The 22,065-nt window shown below is 38.9% G+C and overlaps 1 protein-coding gene across 1 annotated transcript in view; it reads right to left on the minus strand.

Annotated features, from left to right (window-relative positions):
* Positions 1–22,065, minus strand: part of RANBP3 (RAN binding protein 3) — a 41,702-nt gene that overhangs the window by 4,953 nt on the left and 14,684 nt on the right. The window contains exons 3-13 of the mRNA XM_084302797.1: positions 15,427–15,463; positions 15,250–15,336; positions 11,701–11,772; positions 10,427–10,492; positions 8,908–9,000; positions 7,711–7,814; positions 5,637–5,756; positions 4,263–4,366; positions 2,938–3,016; positions 1,938–2,040; positions 896–1,020 (exon numbers count right to left, since the gene is read on the minus strand). Coding sequence (XP_084158923.1) covers positions 896–1,020; positions 1,938–2,040; positions 2,938–3,016; positions 4,263–4,366; positions 5,637–5,756; positions 7,711–7,814; positions 8,908–9,000; positions 10,427–10,492; positions 11,701–11,772; positions 15,250–15,336; positions 15,427–15,463 — 990 coding nt within the window. The remainder of the gene's footprint in view (positions 1–895; positions 1,021–1,937; positions 2,041–2,937; positions 3,017–4,262; positions 4,367–5,636; positions 5,757–7,710; positions 7,815–8,907; positions 9,001–10,426; positions 10,493–11,700; positions 11,773–15,249; positions 15,337–15,426; positions 15,464–22,065) is intronic.

A 22,065-nucleotide genomic window follows, 5' to 3' on the forward strand; every position in this document is an offset into this window, starting at 1 on the left:
AAGCTACAACATAACAGAGGACTGATTTGCATGAGTAAGCATATTACTGCTAAAATTTTCGAGTTGTGGTTTTCCTAAGCAAAACAGGACACTCCCATCTTGCTATTATTATAGATTATATCTTGCTTGGTCTGAGAAAACAAACATTATGATTACTTTGTATAATAATACAACTTCAACTGATATGCATTAGTTACTGAAAAAGTACATCTGTTTGGTGTCAGAAGAGACCAAAAAGTCATGGCAAAAACCTCTCCAAAAAAAGTACCCCACAATGTAATTCAGGTGCCAAGAAACTTAAAAGATCAAGAAAAAAAAAAACAAAACCATAAACAGAGGTACAAAGGGAGGAAGAAAAGAAGTATATGCCTTTCAGATTCACAGCAAAACCCTGCTTGTTTCTCTTAAAGACACTGAAGTTAATAAGTAAATTTAAGGTAATGAGTAACTACAAAGTTAAATAAATCACCACTGAAATCAGAAGCCTGAGTCATAACAACATCTTTTTAAAATGTCACTAATTCAAGCAAATATCCTCAGAATAAATTCTTGAGTACTGTTTTTTTTTATTATTATTATTGTTTCTGCCAGGCGTAATGGCCCATTCTGAGTTTTAAAAAAAAATATTCAGAAGTACAGTAATTGTTTTACACTTAATTCAAGGAAGTATGCTTAAGATTTTTTGGGTTGTCCAAATGCTGAAATTTCTCTGGAAAGAGGAAATTAAGAAACAACAGAGTAAGGATCTGACAATAAATATCCAAAGTCTGCACTCTAACACATGAAAGCACATCAGAGATAAAGAAGATGGCTCAGCTGAAGGAACAGGTGGTACCCTGGTCACCCATATTAATCCCCACAAGCTCAAAGCTCCCCTACATTATCAGTTTCTTACCTGTAAAACATTACTTTCGGCTTCCTCCCCGGTAATCACTTCTACCTTTGCTAATAAACACTTCCTTGCAGTTGCTTTAGTATAGGCTGCTGCAGACTCGGCCAGTGACTCTGAAATATTATTAGCTGAACAAAATTTTGAAAGTTTATTTTGAGAATGATTAGCTTATACTTATATAGGATTTCTAAAGTTCTCACAAGTAAACCAGTGTTTAGAGGGAAAAATACAGAAGAGGGACAGGGACAGAACATTAGAAACAGGCTTTAAGTTTAAAGTAGAAGTTAAAGCCTGCCCTTTCAAGCCTCGTTTTATAAACACAAGATACAAAGCACAGAAGAAAGAAGTTATTGAACATTTTGTTCCCACATAAAATGTTTTTTTTTTTTTTTTACATACAACTACGCAAAACCTTTACTAACTCATATACACCTACATATCTGTAGGTGTTCCAGCAGTACTAATGCTGCTACCAGCTAGCTACACTGTTGTGCCTACATATGTATACCATGATTCATTTTCCAATTTTGCATTGGCCTGCAAGCAGTTTGCTGGAGAAAACCCACTGCTCCCCAAATTTCCAGAAAATCTTGCGCATCTGAAGAGTCACAGAGGTCTATAATCCAGCAAACAATTCTTGGTTGAAACAACACATTTGGTACACCCACGCAACACAATATACAATCATTGGAAGTATAACAGAATTGTTAAAAAAAATGGTTTGCAACATTTCTTCTACACTCTAGAGGTCCAAGTATCTTCTCTGTTAAAACCTGCTTTCATTGCTGAAAACAATCCTAATAGTGCAGAAAAAAAACACATGAAAAAGACAGCATAACCTGTAGGTGTTTAATAGTAAAGACAGAAGCACAAGAGTATCTATAGCATGCAACATGTAACCCCCCCAACCCCAAAAGGCTCTATCTTTGGTTAAAAGAGACAATAAAGGCAACATTAAATGTTTTTATAAAGTAACAATATTGAAAACTTCAGTCATTTAAACAAGGCTTGACTACAGCTCCTGAAAAAATGTTTTATTTTTCACCTTTCTCTGGTGTGGCTTCCTGAGAAGATGATTCAGACCCAGACTCTGTAGCAGCATTCTCCTTATTACTCTCTGTGCTACCTTCATTTGATTTTGGTGGACTCTATCACAAATAGAAGATGAAGTAAACAGAAGAGAAAGCATACGCTAATTTTAGTTTTGCAGAAGACTAGTCATCAATCACGGAGGGAGGCCCCTAGTGTTTATAAACCATGTGGCAAGAGAAGAATCCCACAGATGACATCCTGTCACAGTAAAAGCTGCTTTACCGCCCCAGCCAAGGAATTAAATGGATTCTGACCTAAAAAAAAGCACTTCAAATTATTTTGTCCTCAACCGAAACCAAATTTCAACCCTTAATTTGAGGTTACGTCCAAACAAAGCTAACTAATTCCAGCCACAGTTCAGGCAAGTATGTCTCAAGTTGACCTCCCTGCTCAATGGTTAGGTAATTATGAATGCACAGTATTAAGTGCTTCCCTTTTGCACAATCATAACGATAAAACAGAAGTAGGAAACACTAAAGGCACTAGAAATTATACCTGGGGGTTGGCAAACAGTTAGGATTTCCTGAGTTGTACTGAGGTAGCTGCCTTACTGCTGGACTTGAAATCCCATCATTTGGAGCATCATGCAATTGAATTTCTGTCAATTTAGTTATAGTGAAGAAGCCATTGAAAGGAATCGAGCTGTGCCATATTTACACTGCTTGGATTTGAGAACCATGTGTGCCACAGAAAAGGGTATTCTACCTCCTTACACTGGCAGTGCTTAGCAGGGAAATCCTGGAGGGCACTGCAGTAGCACCCAATAGTTCATACAATGAAACCCCCAGATTTCACTCAGTTACCTAAGTGGGAAACACCAAAAGGAATCTGTGCTCCAGTGACAAGTATATTTAAATACTTGTAATACTTGTATATCGCACATTTCCTGAGTGAGAATCCATAGCACAAACTTCACAGAAAATTAGAACACTTCATAAAAAGTGGATACTCACTAGGACACGCTCACTCATGTTCTGTCCAAAAACAAACTTGTTGCTAGATGCATCTGCACTGTTTGTAGAGTTCTCTATACTAGAGGGGAAAAAATGTTTCTGTAAGTCAAGAAAATACCTGTTTATCCTCTACAGATCAAATTCCTCAAAAAGTGAGCAACTATTATTGACTTTAAAAAATTAACTATTGGCTTCCATAGAAACAAAGTAAAAAATTAATTTAACTTGGTAACATGAGAGCATGCATCATTTTTACAGAATGAGAATTATCCCAGAATAATGGCAAATTATTTTGTCCCTGTAAATATTTTCCCTCTGCATATCTAATTACTTATTAAGCAATGCTGAATGCTAAGCAAGGGCTTACTATTTAATCACATAACATACTTTTTAAAAAAACAGTATTCTACACGCACAGAAAACTCAAACCACTACACATCCTTAGGTCAATTTTCTCAAAAAGTCAGGGAAAGAACTGAAACAAAAACACCTGCAATACCAAACTGAAGCAACAGTAGCAGGGATGAGCCATGTCTTTTCTTGGACTAGCTGCAATGTTACAGACTTCCCAAGAAGTCTCACAATCAAGACTCATCCCTCTCATTTTCCTAATAGAAGAGCAACCTCCCACATGTGACATTTTTATTAGAAGATTTTAAACCCCTGTTTAGGAAGGGCGATAGTTTTACTACCATTTTACATACTCAAAAATTGAACAAGTCATTGTTCACCCATCTTCCCTGGGTACATACCTCTCTAAAAGTTAAGTTCAGCTCTAATACTCAGGTCCAAGAAGGAATACTCAATGATTGATAAGGGAACTGATATATTTCCAGAACAGGTACTATATGCCTACCAACAGGTAGGGAACTTCATGTAACTGATCTGCAAATCTGAAGGCTAGAAGTGCTTCAAATGAACAAGACAATAAACTAGAGGCTCTATAACTGCTAATACACGGTAAGGTCACCAGGAAAGATGGCCCAAAAAAAACAAAAACTGTTTTGGGACAGCCAATTCCTTAGACCGCAGGTAGGCATGAACAGGAAGACAATGTCCTGGAGACTCTCATGAAGTAAAGACATCCAAAGTGCACACCTGAGCTCATGTTATGAACACACCTGTTTTGCAGAAGGAGCTGTTCTGTGTAACCATGATCAGACAGAAATTGAAGACAAAAATAATTCAGAAAAAAATCTGAAGCTTGCTACCTGCTTTCTTCAGTGGGTTCCCACTGACCCAGTTATAATCCCTGCATCCAAAAAAGCAGAATCACAAATAATTTTAAGCACAAATTAAAGATATAGGATTCTCTGTAGTCTCACCTGGAACTGATGTACTGTAGGAAATAATTTGTTGCAGAAGGTGTGTCTGATGTCGGAAGGCCAGCATTCTGCACATCGGCAGTTTCATCACTTTCATCTCCTAACTACAAAAACAGTATTTATTAAGACAGCTTTAACTATGAACCACAAACATTTCAGCTCTTTTCTCCCTCAAGAAAATGCTCTGTTCGCAAACACTTTCTTAAATAAAGTAAGATAACCCCATATCCCAGTACTGCACTTTTTCTTTCGTTACGCTAGGAAACCTGTACTAACTTGCATTATAAGGGGGTACAAACAATCCAACCCAAATACTTCATGTACAGATTTGAACCCAAGCTGCCCTGTTTTTCTTTTCTTACTTTTTCTGTGAAACCTTGGTTGCATAGGAGCATCTTAGGAACAGATGTCAACTTAAATCTAACCCAAAAAGTGAGAGAAAATATTGTGTTGCATTGATCTGTTAGAATAGGTCCAGAGGAGGCCAAGAAGATGATCAGAGGGCTGGAGCACCTCTCCTATGAAAAAAGGTGAGAGCTGAGAGAGCTGGGGATGTTCAGCCTGAAGAAAAGGCTCAGGTGTGACCTTATTGCAGCTTTTCAGTACTTAAATGGGGACTTAGAAAAAAGACGGAGAGCAACTTTTTGTGCTAGGGCAGACAATGACTGTGCAAGGGGGAAAGACTATAAACTAAAAGAGGGGAGATTTACAGAATCACAGAATCACAGAATTTTCTAGGTTGGAAGAGACCTCAAGATCATCGAGTCCAACCTCTGACCTAACTCTAACAGTCCCCACTAAACCATTTCCCTAAGCTCTACATCTAAACGTCTTTTGAAGACTTCCAGGGATGGTGACTCCACCACTTCCCTGGGCAGCCTGTTCCAGTGCCTCACAACCCTTTCAGTGAAGAAAGTTACATTAGAGGTTAGGAGGAAACTCTTCACTCACAGGGTGTTGAGGCACTGGAACAGGTTGCCCAGAGAGGTTGTGGATGCCCCATCCCTGAAGGCACTTAAGACCAGGCTGGACAAGGCCCTGAGGAACCTGATCTAGTGGGTGGCATCCCTGCTCATGGCAGGGGGGTTGGAACTGGATGGTCTTTAAGACCCCTTCCAACCCAAGCTGTTCTATGATTCTGTGATTTGTAACAGTAACAGGAGTTTACTAAATAACTGGAAGACCAGTTTTACTAAGCAGCCAGCTGAACTGTGTACAGTTTTGGATTTGGCAAGAATGAAAGGAAGTTTTAACCCCATTATATAATGGCTTTGAATAACTTTATAAACAGTGTGCAACACTCATGCCAACAAATAGTCAAGTCCAGTGTTTCTTATCCTCAACTCCTAGTCAAGATAACAAGCATGTGTTTACCTTAACCCTATCTCTTAAGTTTTGCCCAAATACAAATGCTTGCTGTGCGTTTAACTCCGCCTTCTCACAGCTGTCGTCATCTGAAGTGTTGTTGGACTCTTTTTTCTGACATTCTCCTGCCTGAAGAAAGACATTGAAAATCTTAGTCTAGATAATTAAAAGCATTTTCTTTAAGCGAAAAATGAAGGTTATGATATGGTGAGTCACAGTCATTTACAATGCCAAGCCAATAAAATCTTCAGAGCTACAAGGCAAATTTTACATTTTAAAAAAACTGTTGTTGTTCAGATAATCTTTCTAAAAGAAACACAGAATAGTTCAGGGAACTTTAAATGCCATTTTGTTCAAACTGTGCTCAAAGCAGTATCAACTTCAAAGTTACACTAGGCTGGCTGCCTAGGACACTGTATAGGCAGGTTTAATACAAATCTAAGGATGGCAGCCCTACATTGTGTAGCCTGTTTCAATGTCTGAATGGACTCAATTCAATCATTTTGCCCTACTATCCAACTGGAGTCCTCCTTTCCCATGCTTGCTGCCTTTTATTTTTTTGATAGGCACTTCCAGGCTCATTCCACCTTGCTCACACTAGATGCAAGCCCCCAGCTATACACGATATTCCTGATGAAGCCCACAAAGTGGCAAGTAAACAGGGAACAGTCACTTTGCTTAACCTATTGGCTACCGCCTTAGGGAAACAGCCCAGCATGTTGTTTGTCTTAAAGTATGAACCCCTCTCATTCACATTCAACACTGTCTCATAGGACATTAAGGCTCTTGAACTTTCTGCAGTGTTAAAGTCCTTGTATCTGTACATCTGCATTGAACTTTCCACCTGCAGCCTTTCACTGCAGCTGCCAAGACAGGGGCATAGCTGAGCAGGTGCCCTGCTATGGCTATGCTCAGTGTGGCATCAAAAAGCAATCTACTCTCTAATGAATCCACAAAAACAAACCCCCAGACAAAAAGATGGTGCAAAATCACCGAACATCTCCTTATGCCCTCAGTCACTGTATCATAAGATACCAGTAGTTAGCTCAACACCTGCTGGCAAGAATGGACTAGACACGTTACAGAGAACACAGAAGGAACTACTCCACTGCTTTCCCTTCAAAATACCGCGTAACTTTTTTATGCACTTATATGCCTTTTCCCCCAGCTCAAATTTTTCAGCCCCCCATTACCTCTGCTCTCCCTCTACTGTTTCCCATATGGAATTTACTTGCTACCTCTTTACTAATTATCAGTTCCAACTCTATCACTCTAAACTTTTAAGTGTCACTCATTCACTTCAGTTTCTTGTATGCTTCCTGTCTTCAATATTTCCCAACACCATTCTACATTCAATTGTTAGAAATCAAGGTGGTAGCAGTAAAGCTATCCATGGGTAGGTGATGGCTTTTTGCTAGGCAGTCTAAGAAGGAAGACTGAACACAGTGTAAACTGCTCAGTGCCCCTTGCTCAAAACCAAAGGTTCTTCAGACTGGAAATGCTTCCTAGACTCCGGCCTGACAGAAGCAGCAGACCTGGCAATGGCCACTGGATGTTAAAACAGCTTTTCTCCCCTCAAAGAAGAAAGTTCCCTGAAATTCATGCCATCTGATAGAGGAAAAAGCAACATTCTGTCAGTCCACAGAACCAAGATACCTAACTACAGAAATTCAATGCCTATGATGGCAACAGCATCACCCATGCAGCAATAAGATTTTACCGTAAGATGAAACAAAGTAAGAGGGACAAAAGAAAACAGTGAGAGTAGAAGCAGAATTGAGCAGTTTTTTTCATACTTTGTAAGGAAAAAATACAGACTAAATTAATTCTAAATTCTCTATGATATTTCAACTCAGCAATCTTTGCCACAGTTCCTGATTTAGTAAATATAAACAGAGTAGTATTAGAACCGATAAAACCTACTTACTATTACTCCTAAAGTGGGCTAGCATAGTATGGATCGACAAAGGAGTCATCAGCTGATGAAACTGCACTCATATTAACGAACAGACAGGCTCCATTCAGAGATACTTGTTTTAAATTTTCTCAGATTGAGTGCCCTTTAAATCCTTCTCCAACTCACCTTGTCTTCAGAGTCAGAACTTTTCAGTGTTGCATTACTTAGTGATTCTGATGTGGCTGCAGAATCTGGTGGAATATTTACGCCATTGGTCCCACTGCTCAGAACTGCAACAAGGAATAACAAGCTGGCATTGATTCTCTAGCTATTTAGAGCACCCTAAAAGAAGCAGCAGTTTTCTATAGTAAATGGCATACTTGTCTCCCTCTCCTTTTTTTTTTTTTTTTTTTTTTTAAAATATAGGAAACATGGCAATGTAAACTACAGGGTTCCCATAGTATTTTGCAGAATGAAAATTCCAACTGCAGAAAACCATGTAAGGGAAATGTCACATAGTCTGTATAAATATGGGCTTCACCACATACAACTTCAAGCAACAACCCCCAATTTAATACTTTACAGCTCCTCTTTGGGCTGATCTAGAAACCTACATAATGAACTCCAAGAGGAAATTTTAACCCCAAAATTTAGGTCCTCTGTAGAATTAATTCTGCCAACAGGCAGACCAAGAAGTCAAGCTAGAAACGTTCAAAACAGTGTCAAATTCAGCAGTAGCTGACGTTACTTCTGTTTCACATCAATTAAACTTCCAAATAACAGAAGGCAGAAGAGCCAGGAAAGCATAAAAGTTTAGGAGATGTGGAAACCTTGAACAACTTTTTGCTTTAACTTTCATTTTCCAATAATGCCTGTTTCTAACTGCTATATTAGATTCCATAAGAATACATTAAATAATTAACATGCCTAAATTAACAATGAAAAACCTTGCTCAAAGTCTCTGCTTCACAAAGTTCCCTGGCTTGGAAACACCTGCTAGTGGTTCAGGCATTTTACATCACTCTGCAGGTAGCTGAAGTCTACCACACGGGCAGTAGCTCATTATGCCACGGTCAATGTTGTTGTTTGAGACTGCCAATTTACACACTTAGAAGTTTTTTTTTATTCCAAAAATGAAGCATGGATTACAACAAAGTTCAGGGCCTGGCAATGTCAGATAGTCATCCACACACAACTGAAAAGGTGACACAATCAAGCCTTATGTAACACAGATACGCTTAACGTGTAAGATGTTTCATTTCAGAAAGGAGAAACCTAGAAAAACAAAGGCAGCTGCTGAGTAAAATCAGACTGCTGCATGAAACAGATTCAGTATTTTTGTTCTTCCTCTGTGGTATTCCAGAAAGCAAAAGCATTATTTACCCATCTGTGAGAAAGCTTTTGGCTGTGGTGCCTGTAATACTGCAGGACGTAGCACACTTCGCTGCTGTTCCTTCGGTTTCTGGCTTGGGAGTCCTGCAAGTAGGAAATTTTTTCAAGAGTTATAAAGCTTTGAAGTCGAAAAATTTAGCTTCACCTAATCTTCTCCAGAAGTGCTTCCAATAGAACATGTAATGGAACACTAATCATTTTAAAAGCTTCCACCCCCCTGTTTTCCCATCCCTCATTCCACCCTGAAAAAATAAATCAGTCCCACATAGAGAAGCCAACCATTTGTTTTCTAGCCATAAGAGAGACCTTTGAATATATTCTCTACCTTAACCAGGAAAGCACCCAAGGAGAGGTTATGACATTAACTCAGAAACAAAATTCAGAAATGTAGGAAGTGAACAGTACATAAGCAATCCTATTTATTCACCAAAGTATTACTTGACTACACATTCCAAGTATTTTTTTCTCCTTCTAATGACGTCACTTTTGGATACTGATAAATTAATGTTTTCATTCTTCCTATGATCAAATATTGGCAGCATAATAAATGTACATGTTTTATTTAACAACCTTTTGGATTTGAGTTAACTTGGCCTCTCTGGTTTGCTGTAGAAAGATACAAGGCACTACAATTCTTTGTTTCAGCTCTGATTCAAAAAAGTCAACTGACATAAAACAAACCACTCAAAAAAAAAAAGTAACATCAACTCTAGATGGCTATGGTAATTCTAAAGGATTCAGATGTCTTCACTTAAAAAAAAAAAAAAACAAACAAAAAAAACACCACAAAACCACCACTAAAGTTGAATTCTTGATCCATTAAGATACTGTGATGGAAGCTACCCATACTGACTCACTTCAATATTTTGTATATCTAATATCTTAAGTCCAAACATTTATATGTCAGCTTCTTGTAAGAACATAATTTGATTACTTTTTGTTTTTATTTTGCTATGCCTCCTGAAAATGAAACCATTTCTATACACATTACATATAATTTCTTCCATTATCAAAACGTGTTATTTCCTTAAACTCCAATAAACTGTAATATTAACGTTCTTCCCCTACTGGCTAAGTCTACATTAGCAAATACAAAGCTCAAAACAAAACTATACTGCAGAACAGGTGTCATCAAGGACACCACACTTGTGCTGCATTCAAAGGCCAGAGACAGGGAAAGTGAAGGTTAAGAGTTTGAGTGCACATTAACAGCTAAGAACTTTCTGAGCACACTCGTAGTGCATGCCTTTTGTCCCCATTTGACACTAAAGGAACTGAGTTCATGAAGCCCAGGACTACTTTAAGTGAGCCAAAGCATGCTCAGCAGAGGCAACTGGGAATCCCATTTCAGAAATACATGGCTGGTCCAACCCAAAATTGTAATATGTCTAAGCAAAGGTTTCGCCACCTGGGTTTGCCAACAACAGGAGCATGAGAAAACTCCTAAATAGATAAAAATGCTTGAACTACCCTGGTTTCATTCCACTGCTGCAGAAAACATTGAACTTACCTGCACTGGGTGCTTGACCATGAATAAGTATTGGTGGCTTCAGCCGGAATCCACTGCTCTTTTCCTCTAGAAGCAAAACAGAATTAAAAGGACATAGATGTAAAATTCTACAGATGTAACCTACTTTCAGACAGTCATAACACTGCTCATACTTTCCCCATTGTAACAACCCACAAGCTTTATAAATATCCAATGCGAAGTCTTATTGAAATTTCCAAAAAATGAGATCCCTTCTACCAGAAGTCTAATTCCCAGTGATCATCACAGCACACATATACAATTTGTTGCAAGTATTCAAAGGTATTTTTCAGGAGAAAGATGAAACAGCATTTTCAAAAGAGAAACAGAGTTCTTTCTGTGTAAGTACTTAATAGATCTTTTATGTGAGAATCAAGAAAAAAACGGCAATCATCAGTAACTGAGCATGGCAAATGCTAACAAGCACCAACTGCCAATTATCATTAGCTAAGTCAAAGATTAATCGCTTAATATTAATTTATTGTAAATCCATTAGCTATTACCTTATGCTTTCATAGTATGAAGGCAAAAAAAAAATCCATGGTTGTACTTACTAAAGTTAAGGCTTTTAGATATAATACCTAAATTTCAAAAAAATAATATTCATAAATCCACAACTATTATGAAATCAGTTCCCCACAAAATTTACAAGATGTAATTATGAAGTGTTTTCTTTAAGGGTTGTAGCAGCTGTGCTCAGAATAAGATGACTGGCTCAGCACCATATCATCTTACTGTACTTCATCAGTCTCATGCCAGTTAAGCATAACAACATGCTATACAGTGGCACTAATACAACAACCTTGCAGAACAAGTGTGTTCAACAAAATAAACAGTACTGTGAACATTTGAAGGTCATGGTTCAACAAAATCATGACCATAGGTTATGGTTGATTGGATTGTGATATCAAAGAAACGGTATTAAACAGGTAGACAAGTGACATTTCCCTTAAGTTTTATCTTGAGGTTAACAGGTAAAAATATTCCCGTTGCACTCCATCACTCCCAAAGCGTTTATAAATTTTTGTATTCATTATTTTAATTACCTCCAGCAAGCATGAAAACAAGTAAGTATGAACAAGAGAAGAAGTAAGCAAGTGAGAACAAGAAATAAGCATGATAAAAGCTGTAAGACCAGACCCACCATTTCCCTTCTCCCAGATAGGGTCTAATTTCTGAAGTGTCAGAATATTTTGGATTGTCATAGACTGCCAGCAGTTTGCTGAGACAAAGGAGGAAAAACTAAGAAATCTCACCTTGTTCTGAGTCAGAATTGCCTGTAGAAGGTTCACAGAAGCTTGATGGCATAAAGACATTGTTCTTTGTTACTGTGGTCAAGGGGAAAAAGAAAAAGAGAAGTTGGGTATGTTGTTCTTAATGATAAACTCCCTTCCAGGCATATCATGGCTACAGATTGAACACAGTTTTTCTGGTCATTTGTTTTATTTTAGGTTTTTCTGTCTTTAACTTATATAGTATTGCAACCACAGAAATAAACTGTTCATTGTAAAATAAATAAATAAATAAAATTAATTTGAAAAAAACACTTCAGTTTCTCCTGAAACAGAGAAAAAGTAAACTTCAGTTGTAAAGGGAAGACAAACACAGTATTCCTGGTCTGAATTCTATTTGAACTAGGAATTAATAAAGATAATAGAATATGAAATACAATTACAAAACACATACAACATTTCAAAAGTTAAATTTTTTAAGTCCATGGGACCTGATGGGATTCATCCCAGGGTACTCAGAGAGCAGGCTGATACCATCACGGGACCCCTCTCAAATATTTTCAATGGTCTTGGGAATCCGGAGAGGTCCCAGTTGACTGGAAGCTGGCAAATATGGTCCTAATTTTCAAGAAGGGCAAGGAAGAAGATCCTAGCAATTATAGGCCTATAAGTCTCGCTTCAATGCCTGGTAAAATTATGGAGATCATTCGGGGAGTTATTGAAAAACACCTGAAGGACGCCACAGTCATTGGTAAAATCCAACATGGTTTCACAACATGTTTAACAAAATTTATTTTTATGACAAGATCACCCATCTCGTTGACCAAAGGAAGCCAGCTGATGTAATCTTTCTGGATTTCAGTATAGCTTTCGATACCGTCTTTCACAGTATCCTTCTGGACAAATTGACCAGAGTACAGCTAGGTGTATATAATACATAACTTCTAAACTAACTTCTACATTTTAAAAAGCCTTGTCATTTCTCCAACCGGTCTGAGTCCTTACTTAGTGGGCAGTTCAAAGGATCCTTTGAAGAATTTAATGTCAGGTAAGAAATGCACTCAATCATAACAGCTGCAAATAACTGCTCAGTCAAGTCCATTCAAAGTCATCCACTTCCAAAGGTACTTTCTGAGATAATTTGAGATCTTGAAGAAGTGATATTGAAACACTGTGGAAGTGGATCTCAAAGATCTGTTATCACTGCGGGAACCACCCTATAAAGGAACACACAACCCTAGAAACAGAATCCAAGCTGGTAACCCAAGAGCTGCCCTCCAAAGCTCAACTGTCCCCTCACGTGGGCCCTCTGCTGAAGGAAATGGGAGACCTAATTATGCAGGATATGAAGAAAGCTGAGATACTCCACAACTTTTTTTGCCTCAATCTTCTTTGGCAAGTGTTCGAGGCAAAAAAATAAAAGTTAAAATTGAACTCTGGGGACTTCCAGAGTTGCATGAAACATTTAACAGAAGATGATTAGTAATTAAACTACTAAGGCAATATACGATAGCACTCCTGTTCAGGCATAAGACTAAGCCTCACAAAATAAAAGGCAAAGTATCAGGGCAATCTAATAAAATCAGCAAAAAAAAAAAAGTCTTAATAAATCTCTCGTGTAACATTAACAGCAAACGTCAGAATCATAGCAGTAGCTGTTGTATACAGTGATCTTAGAAGTAGGTTAAAAATAGTAGCTATATGAAAGATGTTGAAGAGGTTTCCCTACCTAAGTAAGGTAAGGTGAGGGAAGTACATGTAGGATGCTTTTGCAGTGAGCTGTACACTTGCAAAATCTTCACAGTATTTATCACTACTTAAAAGACTTGGAGCGATGAGAAGGCTGGCAACAACAAGCTTCAAGCAATGAACAAGAGAAATGAGCTTTTAAGCAGTATTCTTAGTAAACATAGGGAAATTATGTTGTTTCCATAGCAAGAGAAGAGTCTGGGGCAGAAAACGTACACAGCAAATTCTTGAAGCCAGGCTGAAGAAAATACAACCTTTGAAGATTTCTACAGTTAGAACAGAAACATCAGCTAAGCTGTGTTATACAAAGCAAGTCACAAAAGAGTAGAAAAACAGAGGGAATTAAGAGTCTTAAGTGATTTGGGAAATAGTCCTTAAATGACAGAGGATGGAGAATTCCTCCCAAGTGGCACAAGTGTTTCGAAAATGAAGACAAAAAGAGTTCAACTTTAAAAGCTGGTGTAAAACACAGTGCTCAGAAGGAAACAGCAGATAGGATCAAATGCCACAGAGATCTGTTGGATCAGAAGTTTGGATCTGTTCAAGGAGGCAGCAAAAGCTGTTTGAACAGACCTGAAAGGACAAACTCACTACAGGAATAGACGTGAGGCTAGCCAAGTGAGAAGTGTTTATAAGAAAACTAGAAATATGAGGTCCAATAAATAAAGAAGCTCCTAAGGGGCTATACACATTCTGTGTTCCTCTAAGAAAATCTGCAGACAAAAAAAAATCCATTATTTTTGTGCAAAGTGTTCTTCTACGAAGAGTGATGAGAAAGCAGACAGCAGCAACACTTGCCCCCTGAAACTTACTCAGTTAACAGGACTGCACCTTGAAACTGGCTAAACACCAGAAAATCTAGATCTTGTAATTCTCACCCTGACTAGCACTGGTGATATGAAATACTCTGTCCATAAAATAACAGCAACTGCATTTAAAATTCCAGTCACCTATTCCTTTAAAGGACAGCAAAATAATTAATTAGTTCTGTACCTTTTAATCACACTTCCTGAATGTGCTGCATATGCTAGAGGAATATTTATTGTTTGACTGTTTTCCCAACCTACTTTCCCAGCTAAGACAGAAATGAAAGATCAAAGTCTCCAAGCATTGAAGTCTCTTAATTAAAACAATCCTCAAACAAAACTAAAAACTTTGTATTGTTTGTGAAGAGAGAAGGCACAAATTTTAGAGACAGTTCCTGTACGTGAACACAGGTGTCAAACATGACCATTCCACTGTATATGAACTGCAAAAACTTATCCAGGCCCTCTCCAGTGGTGTTGCTGTACTAACTACATATACATTCAGATGGTGGTCAGTATCGCTCACATATGCCAGGTGTGAATATTGTTGAAATGCACTGAATTCTCTCAATTTCAGAAGGAATGGGAGAAAAGAAACAGACTAAAGGAACTCAAGCACAACTTGAGACTTGGAAGATTTGCTTGGCAGCAGAACAACTAAAGGAAAAACACAGCATTTACATAGATTTTGTAAGAAGTGACCTGATCACAACAGGGCAAAAAGATTTCTTATAAATTCTTCCATCGAACAGCATAAGATTAAAAGATAAAACTAGAAAGGGTGTGTGTGTATAAACAGACGCACATAAGCTTGTCTATCTCGATTCCTCCAGGCTTGATTCAATTTACTATCACAGACCACAGAAGAAAATCTGAAATCAGACTACATGAGTACATGGTTGCTGCAGTCTTTCAAACCAAAGCACAGCATGCAATAGTAAGACTGACAGCATGACTGTGAAAAAAAATAAACAACTCACCTCTCTCGCATATTAATATGGTAAAAATTAATATTTACCTGACTGAGAAGGAGGGAACTGAGTTAATGATGAAGTTCTCTCACGCTTTACAGGCGGACAGTAGTTTCCATCCTCTCGATCAGATTCTGTAGAAAAAAAAAGCAATTAGAGAAAACACATAAAATCCTGGAAAGATGTTTACTAGTGCTTCTTAATCTTATGATCAAATTTCTTACCATCTCCATCTTCTGGACTTGATCCATCTGCTGATCTCTGAAATCAGATGACAGTGATAAAACAAAATCACATAATGAACATTTCAGTCTTTTGGGTACACAGAAATGCTTTAATCCTCAGTTCAGAGGCTTTTTCTTTACTGCCAGTGATATACGTTTAAGGAAAAACATCTTTATGAATTACTTATATGCATATCAAATTTCCTCCAGACACTATACATAACATTATTTCAAAACATTTCATTTACAAGATAACTGAAAACTCAAGTCCAGGGACTAACATCCGTAACAGAGACCATGCAATGATTGTTAGTTTTCTCTACACTGAAAATGGTAATTCTCAAATGTGGTTTGATTTAAAAAAAAAAAAACAAAATCATTCAAGTTCTAAACTCATCGTGAAGACATCTGTTGTTTGGGAGTTCATTCCAAAGCACTTTTTCTAATTAATGTCACTGACATCAGTTCCTTCAACAAAACACCAGTGTTGGAGGGATGTCTTTCAAAGCACTATTGACCAGCACTATGAGGTTTTCATAGGAATTAGCAATGGATAGTTTCATAGCATCTTCACAGTACCAGAGAAAAAAAAAGAGGCATCACTGGCTACAACATTAAGAAGTCTTTGAACAAAGTTTTCACGTCTTCTCTGAGGATTTCTAAGTCTCACCCCTCCTACTCACCCTGTCAGTTCCCCAGCTAACATTTCCCTTGTTCCTGCAAAATGTAACCCCACAAGGGATTCCTTCCACAACAGAAGGCACCTGGAGGAGCCTAAGCCTGTCCTTACAAGACCTCTTGACATACTGCACTTTGCCCTACACCAGCACTGCTCACTCCTTCGTCCTGCTCCTGCTGCAATACAAACCCTCGGCGGCTCGCAGCTGCTGTCCTCCAGCACAAGGAGAGAACGGGCAGACACAGGGATCAGGCAGCACAAACCGGGACTGCTTAGAGCTGCACAGAACTACCAGCTAAACGACAGACTGGATACATGAACAGCAGAAATCACAAAATGTTCTGTCTGGTACTGTATGTGTTTATAATCTAGATACGGATGTACTATCGGTGTTCTATCCAATGTTAATAAGTACTTTATCCAATGCTAATAAAAAGCATGTTTGCTTCAAGGCAAGCAATTCTGTCTATGCAATAAAGTCTAAGGGTTAATGGAAGAATGTCAATATTTCACTAGCACCCCAGACAAGTACCACCTTTGAAACCTTCACCATACAGAATGAAAAGTCATTTACAGTTTTGAAATGCAATTTCCCCACCCCAACACAGCTGTCAGCCCAACCTCAATAAACTGTTTGATAATCCATGCTACTCCTACATAATTCACCAAGTAATCCACATTCTTGTGGATCACTGCAATATGATCTTATTAGGCATCTCTGTTGCCAATATACCAGTGTCCTAAAAGGAAAGGGTAAGTGGGAACCCATGCTATCTCCTATTTCAGCAATCACTATCTGAAGTAAGAAAAAAACTCTGTTTTGTAGAAAGAGCACTATTGTCATACACCAGCAATTTGTTTCAGTTGTTAGCAAAAATCCTAAAAGCAAAAGGAAACTATTTGGTAACGGAAAGTTGCACTAAATTGCAGATCTATATGTGCAAAAATTCTTGAAAATCAACAAGTCCAGAACTTAAAAAACTTCTAAAACTGTTAAATAGTACTCTGGCACTGAGAACAGAGCAATGATGTATGCAACACTGACCAAAAAAATCAAATCTGTACAGAACAAGCTTCAAATTATCACATCACTGTCTTTTTATTAACTGATGCACGGCTGTCACTGTACTTAGTATGCAAGGAGCATCAATAACCAAAACCAAGTCTGTAACCTATGGAGGGCAAGGCAGAGCTGGTATCTACTCTCTCTGAATTATTTCTCTGCTTTCGAGCCCAAGAGTTTCAGGAGATTAAAAGTTGGGCAAGAGCCACATGACAAGTGTTACAGTGGTTACTGACACAGCCTGCCCTAGCCGAAGCAGCTGCTGCACAGAATAGAAAAGGTATTCCTTTGTCTCAAATATATTTTTCCTACCTATACATCTAAATATGTATATCATTTGGTATGCTACCTCCTATCCTTACCCATTCACACACTGTTAAAACCGTCTATTACCACTTGGAGAAGTAAGGGCAGAGTTTGCTAATAACTCCTACCAGAAAAACAAGCAAACAACAGAGTTAAAGCTTTCATAGGCTCAGGAATTCAAAGGCCATGGGAAAAAAAAAGTCTTAATCTCTTAGGCTGGCCTCCATGCACAGACAGGCTGAAGACCCTCATTTGTGTCTGCCTCACTCCTGAAAGTCCTGCATTTAAGACATCCAGGTTTGATTTTCTACTTTTAAATGAATGAGGATATGCAAGAGTTATTCCACTGCAGTTACCAACACTGTTGAGAACTGCTTTTAATTTTGTTATATTTAGCTTCCAGCAAAAGACACACCCCATACCTTTTCCTTGCTTTTATTAAAAAAAAAAAAAAAACCTGCAATAAATATTTACTCCCTGTTAGTTTGGCATTCACTAGTCAAGTCTCGCCAGCCTTGGATAAATCTTCAGTTTTCTCAGTATGATGCCTTCACAAGTGACCAATTCACTTACAGTGAAGGACATTCATTGTCCTTCTTTGCTAGGAAAAGATTTTACAGAAAAAAAAAGCTGGTCTAAAGAAACCTGATTTTCCATGGATCCTACAGAGATGACGATGTGGAATAACCTACAGTGAGAAGACAAATGCCAGTGGCGGAGAGATGTTTCCTATCCAGCTTTCATGTATCCACAAACTGTACAGAAACTGTATAAAATAAACAAACAACAGGTCATCAAACAAACCCAGACAGTCTGGGTGCCAGAAGGTGCATAACCTACAGATGTTCATACCTTGTCATGACAATCCATTCTGCCCTGGGTTGAAAAGATCCGTTCTTGGAAATAAGAGCAGTGCAAGGAAAAGCGTGCACATAAAGGGCAGGGCAGCCCTAACAGACCAAAATCAAACAGCCCCTGCCTGTGAGCGGTAGAATGTGTGGTCACAATTAGGAATGAGACTCCCCTGCACCCAGAAACCACGCTTCACCAAACAGGTTAGGACCAATTTTAAAATCTCTCTGAAAGACTGCATGGTGGCCGTCACTTAGTCACCTCATCTTTCCAGAAGTATTTGCCTGCACCAGCAGTAGAAAAGTCTTAAGCTGGCACTGCTGATAGCTTTCCATACCTCAAGACACTGAAATTGTGCTTTTTCAAGTACCTAAATTCAAACTTCTGCTTAAGCATCTTTCTTGCTGCTTTTGACCTGTTAAGTACATTACTGGTCGGCATGACAAGCTCCAGCTCACATCCAGTGCGAACGGAGCATCAGCTACTTGCTTCGTCAGGCTGCAGCATTACTGCTCAGAAGGAACAAAGAATCCTCCTCTAACCTGCTTTGAGGCAAATCCTTCTCATAGAGCCACCTTCTCACTCACTTTCCTTTCATCCCCTTGGCAGCAGAAGCACTTGGTAGATTCACGTTTACCCGTGCCAGTTCCTGTTGAATAGGAGCAAGCAGGGCTTCAGAGATGGGGCTCAGAGTAGCACTGACTGAGGCAACAGGAGCAGAAAGCTCAGAGCTGTGTCCACCAGCTGGGGCTTTGCAACCCAATGGGGGGGCTCAACCTCTTCCTGGGGGTCCTCACCTGAATCCAACAAACCTTTTTGTCTTTTTTTACTCCCAGTCCCCTGCAGGGCAAAGTTCCTTCAATGCAAGGTTGCAACATGATGGAGGAGCGGTCCTAGCGAGAGATCTGTTTCAGCATTTAAAGCTCTATCCCCTTCCTATCGTGAGCAGAATCAGCAAGCTTTCAAGGTTATGGGGAGCTCATCAGAAGAGCACAGGTAGCACAGCCTCATCAGCCTGGCTTCCTGCTTCAAAGCAGGCTCCCAGATCCACCCGGACAGCCACCAGAGATGCCACCAGTACGACCCAACAGATCACAGACCTGCTCCAATTGCTGCACTGGTGGAGGAGACGACCCTGCCATTATTCACAGAGCCTCTGAAGAACTGGGGTAAACCCTAACATCCACAGTGGGGAAAATGCTGAAAAATATAAACAGAATGTTACTAAGGAAATGGAGAAGACCATCCTTGTCAACGGACCTCATGAATCTCAGGATGAGCTTACTATGGACAGACACTGGGGCTGATGATGACTTGGAAGATTCAGTGTCTGTAAGAAGCAAAATAACGCATAGGAAAGGGTACAGAAGTGTTTCCATATGAAAAATAGATAAATAACTTAGGATTCTTCAGCCATAACGCACAGATTTTTTTTGGGGGGAGAAGGAAGAATACAAATCAGGAGCTGTACACAGGATGACAATGTAGTGACTCAGTACAAGAGCTAGAAGTAGTCAATTAAACTAGGCTGTAAGAAGTTCCAAACTCCAACCCCAAAAACCCAAACAAGATGAAAAGCTTAGCATACCGAACCCCTTGTTGAGGATCATGCGGATGTCTGTAGCTCATATGCTTGGGTTCAGCAAGCAATTGGAAAAATTCAAAGAAAAAAAAAAAAAAACAGAGTCCTACTACCAGTTCACATTCACCTCCAGCCATAGATCATAAAATTGTCAACAATGCAGGAAGAGGCAAGAACATTGAAGGCACACTTCTGCTATATTGTTAACAGGGGAAATGACAAATTCTTTTCCAAACAATTCATATCAATACAGTTCAGAACATTTCAAAGTTAAACATGCAACAGATTTAAGTAATTTAAGTAATTCTTGTAATATTTGGCAAGGGTCAGTAATTGAAAAAGTGAAGCAAGGCATCCTACTGGTATAAATCCGATTTCTCTCCTAAGCAAAACCGTAATATGTGCTCTAGGACATAAAAAAAAAAAAAAAAAAAAAAAAAAGAGAGAGAGAGGAATTAAGCAAAACTAGCCATTAATGCCAATCACCACTTACACAGAAAAATCAGATGTCGAGGTGAGAGTCTCCTGGCCAGGTCAATTCATAAAACATATTTTTCTTAATTAATATATTAAATGGAACAAAAGCTGCTGCAAGTGTTAGATTTTTGCAATTGGATTGTCCAACCAAAACTGTGAGACAGACATTTGTACAGCTGTTCTGAAAAAAGCACATCCAAAGGGAACTGCAAACTCCCCCAGAATTCATTTTAGACTTCAGTCACGCTTGCTATTTAAAGTACTTCCTAATCTCTTCAGAAATTCTGATCTGAGTTCTTGTTCTAAGTTCCTTGGCACTCATAAGGAACAGTTCCTTCTCTTCCTTCTTGCCGTAATGTTTTATACCAGTGACAACCTGTCTCCTTGAGCCTTCTCTTCTCTAGAGAGTCCTAAGAAGCACAGCTCTGGGGAGACCTTGGCAGAAACCTGTTCCTGTTTCTTAAATGCTAAGACGATCGTTGGATCATCAGCGAGACTAACGATGCTAGGAAGCCACTTACACCAACTCACCTTGCTCAACCAGATGAAACAAAATCTATTTTATTAAAATAAACAAAAATAACATATCTAGGCCAAATATGTAGAAGTCTACTTGGAGGTTTGGCCTCCTCTGTATTACACGAAATAAATGAGACACAAAGAAACAGACAGACTAATATGATGCTGGAATATCAAATACAGGCAAGGAAGTAATACCACTTTTAAATAAAGACTGGCACAAACCCTCTTAGCCTGTTTTTACTCACAGTTATGTTTATGTGCTATTTATGGTTCCGTTACTCTTTCCCCAGCCTAGCATCCATACCCAGTGGCCCCATGTACGGCTTCCAGTTTCGCAATCTTTATCTGCTTAGAGCCCAGGAGTTGTACAACTCTTGTTGGTACTCTCAGAAGCCTTTGGCATTATCAGCCTCTCAATATCCCTCTAATCTCTGCCACATACAACTGTCCTAAAACATCTACAATTATTCTTTTAAGTGCAGCAGTGTAGCAACATATTCACAATGAGCCCTTAATTTTAAATATCCTGTTGACTTCCAGCACCGTTCAACTCACTCTCCCCAAGAAACCTCTGACTAGCTATGCTGACACTGCCAAGGCTGTCTGTAAAATGATATTGTTGCCTCTCCCCTGTAAAAGTTACTTTTTCCACATTTCTTTCTCTGCCACCATCCAAACCCTACCAATCATACCCCAGCACGCAAACATCTTCTAATCACCCAGTTCCTCAAACCACCAAAACCCAGACATACCCAAGTCACTTTAATTAAATCAGGACTTCAACCCATCCCTTACTGCGTTGTGCACTAACACAACTTTCTCTTTTTTAAGCTCAGACACATGACCTTGCTCTCTGGACTACATGCGAATGCCACCAGCCTACGTCACCTTTTCGACACCACATCTTCTAACACTCCACAGCTAAGACCTCGGTAACAGATTTAACAACTTAGGGATGAGAATCGTTGTTCACTGCACAACTAACCCCCTACCTTTATGACCCAGGTGTCATTTACCCCTTAAACTCTGCATCATCTTGCAGTACCATTCAGGTATGAGCCATGATCCAAGCAAACATCACACAACTTACCTTCCTTCAGAGCCATCCTTAACAGCTCACCACTAGCACTTCACCCCTAGAGCACACTGACCAACACC

The sequence above is a fragment of the Netta rufina genome, assembly GCF_964035555.1.
Source record: "Netta rufina genome assembly, chromosome: 28".
NCBI lineage: Eukaryota > Metazoa > Chordata > Aves > Anseriformes > Anatidae > Netta > Netta rufina.